Source organism: Mugil cephalus, chromosome 4 (genome assembly GCF_022458985.1).
Source record: "Mugil cephalus isolate CIBA_MC_2020 chromosome 4, CIBA_Mcephalus_1.1, whole genome shotgun sequence".
Taxonomy (NCBI): Eukaryota; Metazoa; Chordata; class Actinopteri; order Mugiliformes; family Mugilidae; genus Mugil; species Mugil cephalus.
In genome coordinates this window covers 21,752,638-21,765,498 of record NC_061773.1, presented here as the reverse complement: position 1 = coordinate 21,765,498, position 12,861 = coordinate 21,752,638, and the positions used below count along the sequence as shown (strand labels likewise).

General features: G+C 44.7%; 1 protein-coding gene across 6 annotated transcripts in view; it reads left to right on the top strand.

The window, feature by feature from the left end:
• The window catches only part of tacc1 (transforming, acidic coiled-coil containing protein 1), a 30,412-nt gene that overhangs the window by 13,178 nt on the left and 4,373 nt on the right, over positions 1-12,861 (top strand). For 2 of the 6 annotated variants that reach the window (XM_047583348.1, XM_047583351.1), the window contains 7 exons: positions 6,199-6,308; positions 8,212-9,565; positions 10,022-10,057; positions 10,415-10,478; positions 11,608-11,797; positions 12,383-12,453; positions 12,723-12,854. In XM_047583348.1, coding sequence (XP_047439304.1) covers positions 6,199-6,308; positions 8,212-9,565; positions 10,022-10,057; positions 10,415-10,478; positions 11,608-11,797; positions 12,383-12,453; positions 12,723-12,854 — 1,957 coding nt within the window. Of the gene's footprint in view, positions 1-1,456; positions 1,595-4,336; positions 5,094-6,198; positions 6,309-8,211; positions 9,566-10,021; positions 10,058-10,414; positions 10,479-11,607; positions 11,798-12,382; positions 12,454-12,722; positions 12,855-12,861 lie in introns of those variants that run through there. The other 4 variants (XM_047583352.1, XM_047583349.1, XM_047583353.1 and 1 more) reach the window with 4 other exon arrangements.

The window sequence follows — 12,861 nt, the reverse complement described above, 5'->3', positions numbered from 1 at the left end:
GTAGAAGAAGATGAGATGAGATTATATTGATTTTATTGGACTGACTGAGTGTGTATTGCACAGGTGTCAAACATATGGCCTGCGGTCCAAAAGTGGATCACCGGAGGTTCTGATCTGGCTTAATCAACCACGGCATGAATTTGCAAAGTGCGAAAATGGCATAGAGTGCTGCATTTTTTCAATGAAAACAACTGTTAGCCCCGTTTTAGAAAGAGAAGTGGACAGAACACAACACTGAGACCCAGGACTAAACAGCAGACTGATGAGACTCATTTTTCTTAAGACATTTCACCTTTTTAAAGGATAGTTTATTAAAAGTAAACGTTCTCCTAATTTACTTGTTCTCCTTTCCACTAAAACAAATGGAAAAAATCCAGCGTTGTCGTGACTTATAGTTTATCATGCTGGTCTGCGTGAGATCAAATTGGGCTGAATGTGCCCTCCGAACTAAAATGAGTTTGACACACCTGGTGTATGGGATTTATGTGGAAAATCTGCAAATGATGGGGATAAATAAAGTTCTCTGAATTCTCTAAATCTATTGGATTGCTTAGCGGAGTAGCAGACCACAATAATTGTTTGAAGAGGTTGCTGTTGATGCTCTTCTTTGTTTTAAAATGTAGTCATATGCATGTGTACAGGTTGATGTAGGGAAACATTTATAAGGTAAAATGAGATCAAGGTTGTATATAAATAGCTTTGCATTTCCGTGAACGCAGTGGAAGGAATTCGTAATGATTTAATACATTATGTAATTCATGTCTAGTTGATGCTATATTGGGATCTGTGAATGAAGTTATGCAAAAGTGAGTGTGACTACTCAATATGCAATTACTGGTCAACTGGGCCGTGATTGAATTGGCAACAGAGTTTATTTTATATTATCCTTTTATTATCAGATAAGTCTTTTAGATTATGATGTTGTGGGAATATGTTTTCAGAAATGTGTAAATTCATTATAGTGTGTTTTGATGTCATAATGCTCTTTGACCGCTAGATGTCGCTTTTGGTTTGCGCAGAGCGGAATATGTGGCTCTGGGTTGGAGCAGCAGACCACTGAGATGAAAGGTAATATTTACAGTAGTAGTTCAGAAACTTGCACTTGTACTAATTTCCCTCTATATGTGGTATTAACTTGTATCGGTTGGTGGCTAAATACATATAGTTAGTATATATGTGTCGTTGCTGAGTGAGTCTGTGTCCTTTACTACATCTCTACAGAAGCTGTTTGAGTGCTGACACTTAAGTTTCCTCCATAAGGCAGAAGTGAGAATGTCAGCATGCTGACACCGGCTCAGTGTCGCATGCATCATCAATCTCAATGGATCTCGTCCTTCCTCTCCCCCGCCTCCGTGTCTCACATTCGAATTTTTGCTCACATTTTGTCTCACTTCCCTCCTCCTTGTGGCGTTAGCCTTTGCCCTCTCTGCCCCAGCTTTTCATTACTTTCCGGGAACCTCTGGTGCGTTCAGTTAGTTTGCTGGGACCTGAGCCATCTCTTGTGTGTCTGGACTTATTTTAGCATCCACAGGAAGGGCTGTTATATAATCACATGGCTCCACTATTGTCTCCTGCTCTATTTATGGTGATAGCGGTGAGTATTGAAAGTATTATACTGTTGACACAGTGTAAGCCGTGTTAACACAGAGACCAAGCACGCTGGGTCAGCTGACTAAGAATTTCACAACAGTCGGGGTCAGGTTGTCTTTCCATCTAGTGACTTTTTGTTTTCTTAAAAAAAAAAAAAAAAAAAGCCTCTTGGGTTCCTCCCACTGTATTTGAAATATGATCTCTTTCAAGTTGTGTTTGGATTTTTCTGGAGCCTCAGTCTCTTTGGCAGGAGCTCTGGGGTCTGTGGCGGTGGTGGTGGTGGTAGTGGCAGAGCAGCTTTTAAGAATGGAGTGGGCTTTTTTATCTGGAGACACACACACGCGCGCTCGCAGCTGCCTCTCGGCTGCCTACTGATGTTTATTGGTGCCATTTTTAGACGAGAAACGCTCCATTCCTCAAGATCGACTCTGAGAAAGAAAAGGAAAGGAAAGTCAGAGGTATTCGGCTGAGTCTCGAAAACGTTCAGATTCAGATTTATATATTTTCATTGAGGACGTAACAGGAACCCTTTCTTATGTAACATACCCATATCACTGGCCTGCCCCTGCATCTTCAGGGACCCCTCAATGATGGTGGAAGGAGCCATTTGTAATAACAGTGAAACACTATTTCCACTTCAAAATGTCGCTCTGTTGTCCAAAAAAATTAAATTAAATTAATCAAGTATGCTGTAAGTACAGACGAAAGTGCCAATTCATAAAAAGTTGTCTTACTTCAAGAACTTAAAAACTTGACTGTAATTCCAAAAATAATGGCACACTTTGATATTTACGCTCTCTCTGTATTAATGGTGGTTAAGGGTTTACTCTCTCTGTATCAGCCCTCATTAATGTGTGCAGGTTATAGTCCTCACTGCAGCTACAAACTCCATCAGGGCCCAGACAGTAAATAATCAGAGGCAGAGGACAAACTCCACCCTTTCTGGTCAAATGTGGAAACTCTGACTGAGGCACGTGTGTGTGTGTGTGTGTGTGTGTGTGTGTGTGTGTGTGTGTGTGTGTGTGTGTGTGTGTGTGTGTGTGTGTGTGTGTGTTTGTGTTTCGGGAATCCGGGAGGAGTCAAGTCAAAGCCTTGAGTTTCTGGTACTGGAGAACAGCAACACAATGCACACAGGATCATGTCATGCTTTTGAAACAGGTGTGGCAGAAAAACTAAGGGGGGAAAAATCTGTTTATTGGCCAAATGTACAATGTACGCAGGAGTTTTAGCTGGTGTGTCAGCGCCACATAACATTAAATAAAAGTTAACTTAGCAAAAAGAGAAGAAAAAACAATATATACAAATTAGAAAGATAAAAAAATATACATTTGATGCAATTACCAGTAAGAAATGGTTGTTGCTGTGGATGGGTGGTGCGTGCAGATTGGTGTGTGCCTCTTTTTTTTAAGTGTCTTATTGAATGGTGTGGGGGGGGCATGTGTCTGGGAGGGTTTGTTCAGGGGAGAGACGAAAACTGCAACTGCAGTGCAGACACAGATACTTCCAGATACTTATGGTTTATAATAGTGAATATTTAAAGGTCATATCACCATTACCACTGTTTTCACAAGTGTTTGGATATAGTTTTTATTTTTCAAGTGTCTTTTAATTAACTCACCTGCAAATTAAACAAGTATAATATGGCCACTGGGATTTTTTTTTTTTTTTACCTTAATTACTCAAGTATCGAAATAGAAATTTCCATCATTCCTTTTTAAAGACACAGACAGTCAACTATTACGATTTATGTAATTCTTTAACTGGAGCATTTTGTTTTTAATCATATCATCACAGGTATCAGATTTTTTTCATTTATCTAAAAGTAAACAGGAAATCTTTTGTGTTTGAACCATGGACCATGTAAAACGTGCAAACAGATTCATTATTATTTTTTAATATCGTTTCATCCACAGCTTTTGTTATTTTGCTGCCTGCTCTATCTCTCTGTCCGGTTTAATTTCTCTTTGCTCACTAGTTTTCTTCTCGTGCCGCTGTAGCTTTTGAATTTCCCCAATGGGCATCAGTAAACTATTATCTCATGTTATATCTCATCTTATCTCTGGAAAGAAAAAGATAAATTCAAATCTCAAACATTTTTTTAAATCTCTATTTAAGCCTTAAAAATCACCATGGCCTCCCTCTTTTGTACTGATAAGCATAGAGAAATCCTACCCTAAAGTGGTCTCTTCTCACCGCACACTGTTTACCTTTGTACAGTCTATGGTTCTCACAGGTGAATCTGCAGAAGATTTGAAATTCAAACTGTATTTGTAGCAGTGATTGTGGTTTTGGGTTGTTTTCTCTAAAAACATTCCCATTACTCTGCAGTTTATTTATTCTGTCTTTCTCGTGATGCTGAGGTATTTCAGACACACCTCTTGAGTAATGTGATCTCCCTTCTTTTTTTTTTTTTTTTTTACCTGACAACATTCAAGGGTTTTTAATATCCGCTTGCATTGTAGACTGCGGTTTTCTGTCACGTGAGTGGTCTGAACTGTTGCCTTAGACAAATTGAATTCATCCAGGTAGATCTCCTCCCGCGGCCATGGAACTGGTTCCCCTGGTCGTGCATGCCTTTCTGCTACTGGATGGGGACAAACAGTTAACTGTTAACAGCCCGAGAGTGGGTGGGTAGGTGGGTGGGTGGGTTGGGGGGGGCAAATAAGGCTTTAAGATCCAGCCCCACATTCCTGACTTCTCTCTCTGGACTATAAAATGTGGAGCCCCGGCAGCTCCTCCTCCACCTCAACCTCCTCCACCTCCCTCTGTGTTTGTTTTGCGACTCCCTCCTTCTGCTTCGGAGCCCGGCAGGGACGTACCATTTGTCAACCGCGGGGGGGGGGGAAGTTGCGCGGAGGCGCCGAGAGGAGCTGCGTTCGTTCTCAGAGGCTCCTGCACTCCCCGGCTCACCCCTGCTGCACTCTGCGGCGGTGAACCGTTCCGAGGCGGAGGGGAGGGAGAGGTTTGGAGGGGGATCAGAGGAGGAGAGAGTGAGCACAGCATTTGAAAAACCAGCTGATCAGAGCTGAGGTATTCTGCCACAGAGACAGAGTGACTGGAAAGAAAAAAAAAGAGGAGAAGAAGAAGAGAGAAGATCGAGAAAGACAGCAGATCTCCCTTTGAGACTGACGGCGCACGGACAGAGGAGTGAAAAGAGATGTCTCCTTAATTTCGTGGGTGACTGATGTGAACGGAGGAGAAGGTCTGTGGAAGGATGTGAGAGCTGCTGGCAGGGTGGAAATCTGACCAGGAAAAAGGGGAGTTGAGCACCGCAAGCCAAAGCTTGAGTCGACAGGAGGGTCGAAGGACGCCTTTTTGGAACGAGGAGTGATGTCTTGGCTGTCACCCGTGTCATGGGCCAAATGGACGTGGACGGCGGTGAGAGGGGGAGAAGGAGAAGAGGAGGAGGACGAGGGGCAGGAGGCCAGCGAGGAGAGGGAGCGATTTAGGAGAGGAGAAGAAGAGGAGGAGGAGGAGGAGGAGGAAAGATCTCAAGGCTGCAGGCAAGTGTTGTGCTGGAGGACTGTAAATACTGACGGGGTGATTCACACGGTCTGGGCTGGAGGAAGAGGCCTTCCAGCGTGTGAGTCTACCTGTCAGGTTCAGGAGCCTCTGACGTTTCATGAAATGGACAGAAATGGATGTCGCCTCATCCTCATCGACATTTCGTTCTTCACGTGCCGCGTGTTTGCGCGGCGTTGACACTGGTGTTTCTGTGGTTAAGATTGTGATTAAGATTGTCGCCCCCGACCCAGCGTTTTTTTCCCTCGTTTCAGCACAGTCAAACGAAGCAAAGCACAATGTTGACACATGCTGAAGTGATCAGGGACTCATTGTCTCCGCTCCTCACGGATGCTTTTAGTGTTATCTTGGCCATTGTTTGACACAAACCGCTCTGCGTTTGCGCCGACTTCCTGTCATCGTCGTCTCACCAGATACTGTATCAGTACTGGCACATTAAACGTCAAAATCAACACTGAGCAGATCAGTGGCTACGGGGCAACGGTCACGCCGACATCTGACTGTGGCTTCCTGAAGTGATCTTGATACTTCACAAACTCTATTCAGTCACATGAAATTTATTCCATCATTTGCAGCTCGGCTCGCGCTTTGCGCTACATGCTTCTTACATTGTAACAGGAAATAGCAGGTTGCCCTTCGTGCACTTCCACTTCCTCTGTGTATCTTTTACTATACCTACATTTCCCCTTTCTTTCCTTCAACGGTTCAGATATTAGTGAGCGTTCCCAAAACACAACACGACAACAGAGCGGAGGTGAAGTTTAGGTTTAGATTTGAGATTCTTGTTTTGACCCCTTCAAGCTACCAAGTGTCTTTATTTAGGCTAAACACGCACCTCCCTTAGATCGTGATGCCACAGATCAACTTCTTTTACAATACTTCTGTCTATGCAAGTCCTTTATAGTCCATTTCTATTCACAGTGCTGATTCACCCTTTTTTTTTGTCTTCTGCCCTCTTGTTTGTAATATAGCCACTGCTCCTCGGTTATATAAGGTTTGCTCTGTCCTCCTTTTTTTTTTTTTGAATGTTTGGAAAGTTCACTCACTCTCTCTTTCTTTCTCTTTTCCCCCCGGGCTCCGCCGCAGCTCTGACTCGGAGGGTCACTTCGACACGCCCGAAGCAGCGACCCCCGTGCGCGCCCCTCCCACCGTCCCTGGAGAGCTGGAGAACAACAACCCCGATGCAGACAAAACAGGTGAGGCCACTTCAGAGCGCAAAAACAGACGAGAGATAAAAAAAAAGAAGAAGAAGAAGCATACGATGTGCTTTCCAAGAGGTAAACACTCTTCTCTCGATTACACCCTGCGACGCGGGCCCTTTTCGGGAAATTGCCATGGAAACAGAGTCTTTTGATGTCGCTCCAAGCAGTCGGTGCTGCATGTGTTTATCCTCGTGTCAACAATGAGAAGAGAAAATGTGTCTAAAATATGTCGGCTAAGTGATGTTAAGATCTTAAACAGCACATTACGGCGTCTGGACTGTGTGCGTGGTGTATCAAGTTCTCCGTGCCACAGTAATTGGACGCACATGCTGTCTTGACAGTTTCACAAATGCACCAGACCCCTTCAGTGAGGACCGATCTGCCGCTTTAAAATACGACAGGTTATTTAAACATTTTTTTTTTTTATGTTTTATCCACTCCTACTATCAAATGCATACTGCAGATTACCTAAACAGGCAGTGAGACCTGTTCTGCTTGGTATGAGGGCTGGTATGCACGCACACTCAGAGATTTTTTGGGTGGGTTTTGGGTGTAATGATGGCAGAAACGCCTCCATTGTCGTTTGGATCACCAAGAGGAGGAGCCTGCTGCAGAGTGTGGGAATGGCCTTTGCCCTGGAATTCAACAGGTTCAACAAAAGCTGCGGTTCGCCTCGCGAGCGCACCGGTCACTGATAGAGGTCACGGTGATCGGAGGGAGTGAGCAAAGCGCGTTCATCATTTAAGGAGGTTTTTAGGCGTCGTTGATGTGAGGTCATCGGTGTTTTTGGTTGGAATAAGTCATTCCTGTTCAACTGCTCCAGCAACATTTTCCAAAAGTGCATGTCGCAAATGCTGGTCGGTGTGCAGGGCGTGTGAGGGGAGTTAACTTTAACTTCGATACATCCGTGTAAAGCAGGAGCTGAAGTGCCTCTAGAAATGTCTTCGAATGTAAACATGTCAGTGGCTGTGTTTGTCTGTTCTGACCTACTTTTCTATATCAGCATCAATGTACATGGGCTGATCTATCTAGATATTTCATAGTTGAAGAGTTGGTCACAATCACACTGAAATCTGATTAATAGGATATAATGAGCTGTAGGGCAGTTTAATGCTATTATTCAGTCCAATTTTCTAATCCATTTGATTGGATAGTTTAATAGATTATAAGGTAAAATAATTCTTTATCGCACATATATCGATCACTAAAGAATGTAAATCAATGCAAACCAGCTAATTTTGCTATTCATAGCAGACCACAGGATTTGTGTATCATTGCCAGCAAACTCTGCAGCTGACTGAGCTCTGCCTCCTCTTAAGACATAGTCCGCCTCCATGTGAACACATTAGTGACGGGGTTGAATATACAAGTGGATCCGAGCGAGGGTGTGTTTATACGGGTAAGCTTAAGTGAAGAAATACATGTTTTTTTTTTTGTAAAAAAACACACACACACACTCTGGGGACATAGTGATGTGAATGGAAGTAGGTAGAAGCTCAGCAGGCTGTGCCGGTCTCCTAGCAACATAATATTACGCGAAGACGTCGAGTGTGACAGGCCTGCTGAAATATGCCGTACTGTCAAAATGTTCCCCGGAGCTAATAACCACACCATGGCAGCCGCCGCACAAAATAAAACAACAAAATAAATCGGCACTGTCTTTAATCTGGGTTTTCAAACGCACTGCTTTGTTTGTATGTCGCCGACCTTATAGTAAGGCGTCACCGTGGCAACAGCAGCTATCGGAACAGTTGGCTCGGTTGCTGCTAACCAGCCAATGAGGTATCCCCAACGTCTGAGTGTGGATGCGATTGGAGAGATTGCTACTATCAGCTTTTATATGTCGCGTGGCTGTGTGGTTAATTGAGAGGTTTTATTTTATTTTATTTTCCTACAGACTTGGAGCAGGAGGAGAACCTGATAGTCACTGCTCCTGCTGAGGATATTCTGCGCGGACGTAACATGGGTCAGGGCGAGCCTGCGGTCCCCATGGGTGGCCCGCTCGAAATAAACATCCAAACCCTAGAAGAAGAACAAACAGAGCACCTTCCAGACGACTTGGGCTCTGTGCCTGCTCCTGATTCATCCTCGCTGAAGGAAGCAGCTAAATGTGCAGCTCCGGCCCAAGAGCCGATGCACGACACAACCTCCATCGCGGTGGCAGATCCTGCCCCATATCTGGCCTCAGCTCCAAGTTCTGCTCCTCTCCCAGAACCAGAGGTACAGAGCGGTGAACTTGCAGCCTCCTCAGCTCCTGAGGCCCCTGAGGAGAAAGCCCTTGCAGAACCAGAGCCAACGTGTAACGGCTTAACCAACCAGGCGGAGCCAACTCCAACGGCTAAAAGCGCCAAATCCAAGCCTCCTTCTCTGAAAATCAAGGCTACGCCGGACGAGGTCGTTCAAACCAACGAGGAAGAAGAACTTCCCCTTCCTAAAGCTGCATATAAGTTTGACCCTGATCAGCTGGATGACAGCTTTAACCCGTTTACCAGCGGTGGGTCCAAAATCCAGAACTCTCCCCCTCCGTGCGGCCCGAGCTCTCTCCACAGACTCGAGCCGATCGGTAGCTCGCTGCCCGTTTGTGAGGCCAGTTCAGGAGCACAAGCAGAAACGGTGGCACCATCATCATCATCATCATCAGAGGCAAAGCCTGTGCTGCTGGAGTTTGGTTTGGACGAAGGAGCTGCCAGCAAACCTCCTCCAAAGAGATTAGGGGGGAAAAAGACAATCAGCAAACTTGCTGCAAAGAAACAGAGGCCCAAAGTATCAGAGGCATCCTCCAAACCCGCACCAGAACCCCCAGCGCCAGAAACAGATTCTCAACCAGCACCAGAACCAGCATCCCAGTCTATACCGGAACCGGTTTCAGATGCCATTGCAGAAACCAGTTTGCCAGTTTCAGACTCTTCTGCACCCGTGAACCTGGACGACGTCCCCATTCCTAAAACGGGAGTATACAACTTTGATCCCAGCCAGTGGGACGACCCAAACTTTAATCCGTTTGGTAGCAACAGCAAGGTGAGCGGCTCTCCGGTGCTCCCTAAAGGCTCCTACAGCTTTGACCCAGATAACTTTGATGATTCTGTGGACCCTTTCAAACCTTCTGCATCCATAACCAACGAGGACTCGTCCAGTAGCGCCCCTCAGCCGGAGAAAAAAGTCAAAGAGGGAAGCAAACAGAAAGCGAGGCAGGCGCCCGGCGAGAAGAAGCCGAGGCAGATTCCCAAGAAAAACAAGGAGAAGGCAATAACGTAAGTCTGCAGCAAAATGAAAACTTTTATTTCTTGCCTCAGGCGTTTTCACTGTTATTGATGTAAAATGATCTGATATAATTGCAGTTTACTTAATTTAATGATTTATAACTTATCTATTTCTCTGAATATATAGTAATTTACACTTGCCAGTGGTTCGATACATACCAAACAATACTTTGAACTCACACCAAACGCTAAACACAGCATACTGAGCTGTTAGCGCTCATGGCTGCAGCAGCTAGTTTTAGCTTTTGAGTGTTAGCTGCTGAGTGTCTAAAATTCAGAGCTAAACACCTTTAGTCACTTACTCGCTCTCCTTTGTCTCCTGCCCCCCTGTTCTTTATTCCCTTATCAAAATCTCTCCATCCCTCGCTTTACCTGCTTCATCCTCCATCCTTCCTCCTCTTGTCTTGTTTCGCAAATCCCCAAACCCCTGCTTTCTATCGGCCTCAGGACATCTGAGCAGGTCAAGTTTCTCTGTTTTCTGTTGTAAGTACCCTGACTATCGACGCACTCTTTATTTCGTGCATGACCTCTTCCTACTTCGCGCTCATCACGTGGCATGTGCTGTGTCAGAACTGACCTTTGAGGGAGCATGTGAGGGAAACAAATGTCTTCCCCACTTCCCCGCCTTAGTTGATCAGGCCATTCCCCTTCGCACATTTCCGATTTGATTTGTCCCATCTCGTGCTCCCTCCTTGAGGCTGTGCAGCACATGTGTGTACCTCGACTGATTTCTATGCAACACGGCACAGAAGCGTGCTACGCGGCCTCACGGCTGTAGACACAAGTGTTGTTGTTTAGCCTCTTTAACTTTTGTGTCGTCGTCGTGTGCTTGCTTCGTAGGAATTCCTGTAAAGTGCAGAAATACGATGAAAGCCAGTCCTTGGTTCTTGACGTGTGCAACCAGGTAATTTGAGTATGTGTCAGAGCGTGTGAGTGTGCGAGCGCTGAAATGTTTCACCTTACCGCAGCGACACTGCAATGTTCATTATTCAGCAGCTGTCCAACCATTTGGTCTCGCCTCCTAACACACACACAAACACACACACAGAGGAGGGCCTCACCAAGCCCCTAACACTACCCATACCTAACCCTAATGTTAACCCTAACCCTAGCCCTTAACCCTAATCCTGCCCCTGCAAAAGAACCCCACAGCAACAAAATGGAAACTTAATAAAGCAAGGCCACACACACACACACACACACACACTAGAAAAGAGTCACAGGAGCTATCTGTAGCATCAGCAGACTCTCCAGCTCTGCAGTGCTCTCTTGGCGTGCTGACAGGTCTGTGACTTATCACTCTGCAGTCATATATTAGTCTGCTGCTCCTGCGTGTCTCGGACATTAACACCTCTGTCACCCCCAGGAAATATCTACAAGATATTTCAAGCTATGGAGTGCGCATACCTTAACACAATTTTCCTGTGACTTCACTGGCATACCGCCACTAGGAATATATACAGAAGCAATAAACCTTTCCCCCCTCTTTTTTTTTTTGCATAGATATGTTTTTATTAACAGATGCTTAAATAACACATAAAATGTGGATATAATACCAAAAAAAAAGCCAAAATGCCTGGTTTCCATACATGCAAAAATAATAATAGATATCTACAAACACATATGAAAATAAGTAAGTGCTATAAAACAGAAGTGGGGAAATTGGATAAATTTAAAAAATGTATAAAAACGGTCTTGCTTATTCACACACACAGGCACACACACACTCACACACAAACTAACTTAAGTGGTTTAACCGTATTTTTACTTAAATACAACTGAGATATTGCCGGTACTAAACTTTAAGGGCAAATGGATCAGAAATAGTTGGAATTGAGCAACAAAAACAAGAAATTGGCAGCATCACTGGACCCCTCCCACCCACACATTCCCTGTATGCTTCTATTTTTATATAAAAAAAAGATTGTGCAACAAAATGACTAGAGAGATTTAGGTTGAATTAAATCCAGGAGAAGGATTGTGAAAAAAAGTACATGGCAGCGAACTGAATTTACTTCTGTGACTTTGTCCAGAGCGAGGATGAAGTGGCGGTGGAGACTCCAGAGATCACGCAGCGAGTTCACCACGCCACCGACGAGGAGAAGCTGGCCTCCACCTGCATGATGGGGCAGACGACAGACAGCCCGGAGGAGAAAGGAGAACCCGAATGCATTAAAGCACCCGCGAAGACGCAGCCGATCAGCGACGTATCTGCTGTGGATGGTAAGCTCAGCGAGGGCGTTTGTGTAGACGTGAGCTTCAGACTTATTATGTGTTTTTTCTGTATAGTATATAGTAAAAGAAGACTCTGTGAAGTTAAGGTCTAAGTAAATGGGATGCCAAGAAGAAACACTTTAGATTACAGATGGAGAGACAGAGGTGCCGCACGTCCAAATAGATTCCAGGTCTGTCAGTAAGATGAATTGAACAGCGTGAAAAAAATGGAGGCTGATGCGGTTACATAACTTTCTCAAATACAAGTACTGGGAGCAAAGCTCCAAGAATGTGTCAAATTATATGAAGGAGAAATATGGGTCGTGCCTGCTCAGCAAAAATCTCACCTGGAGATAGGAAAGCTTTATGCGGTATATAACACCGGGGAGCGACTGCAGTTATACATTAGGACTAGTCTGTGGTGCCAGTGGTGTCATCACACCATATTTCACAGAAAGCAAAAAGTCGGATATAATAAACTCTGCAACTTTTTGGTGAAACGAAAGTCTGTGGATTTGCTCATTTAAATATGGTAATTTAGTGTTGAATACAGGTGCTATGTGTCATTTAATTATGTGTTTTATCCTCTTAAAGGTCCTGAGACCAAGATGTCAGATGAACTGGAGGTGGAGGAGAAAGACGTCTTCAGTTTGAAAGATGACATCGTAAGTGCGTTATAATAACCACTGTGAGGAAGCATGAATATTTTAAAACGAAACGCCGTTCTTTTTCTCACTTCGAAAGAAGATAAGTTGACGATGGCACAGATTTATTTATGTCTTCCTGAACAAATGTGCGATTAATAAAATCACCGCACCTGCACCTTCCCAGTGGGTTCCTCGTGAGGCATCATGTGATGAATGCAAATAACACTAAAAAAAACGGCATCACTGTTTTGGCTGCTTACGCCTCAACGCTGCACTCTCTTCCACAGAGTGAGTTGCCCGTGGGCCACACAACAAAAATAAGCAGCTGTGAAACTCCTGATGCTGCAGCTCTGTGCAAGGACGGCGTTCCTCTGAGCGAGATGGACAAGGCCGCCGTGCTTACGCTGATCAGAGAAGAGGTATGTC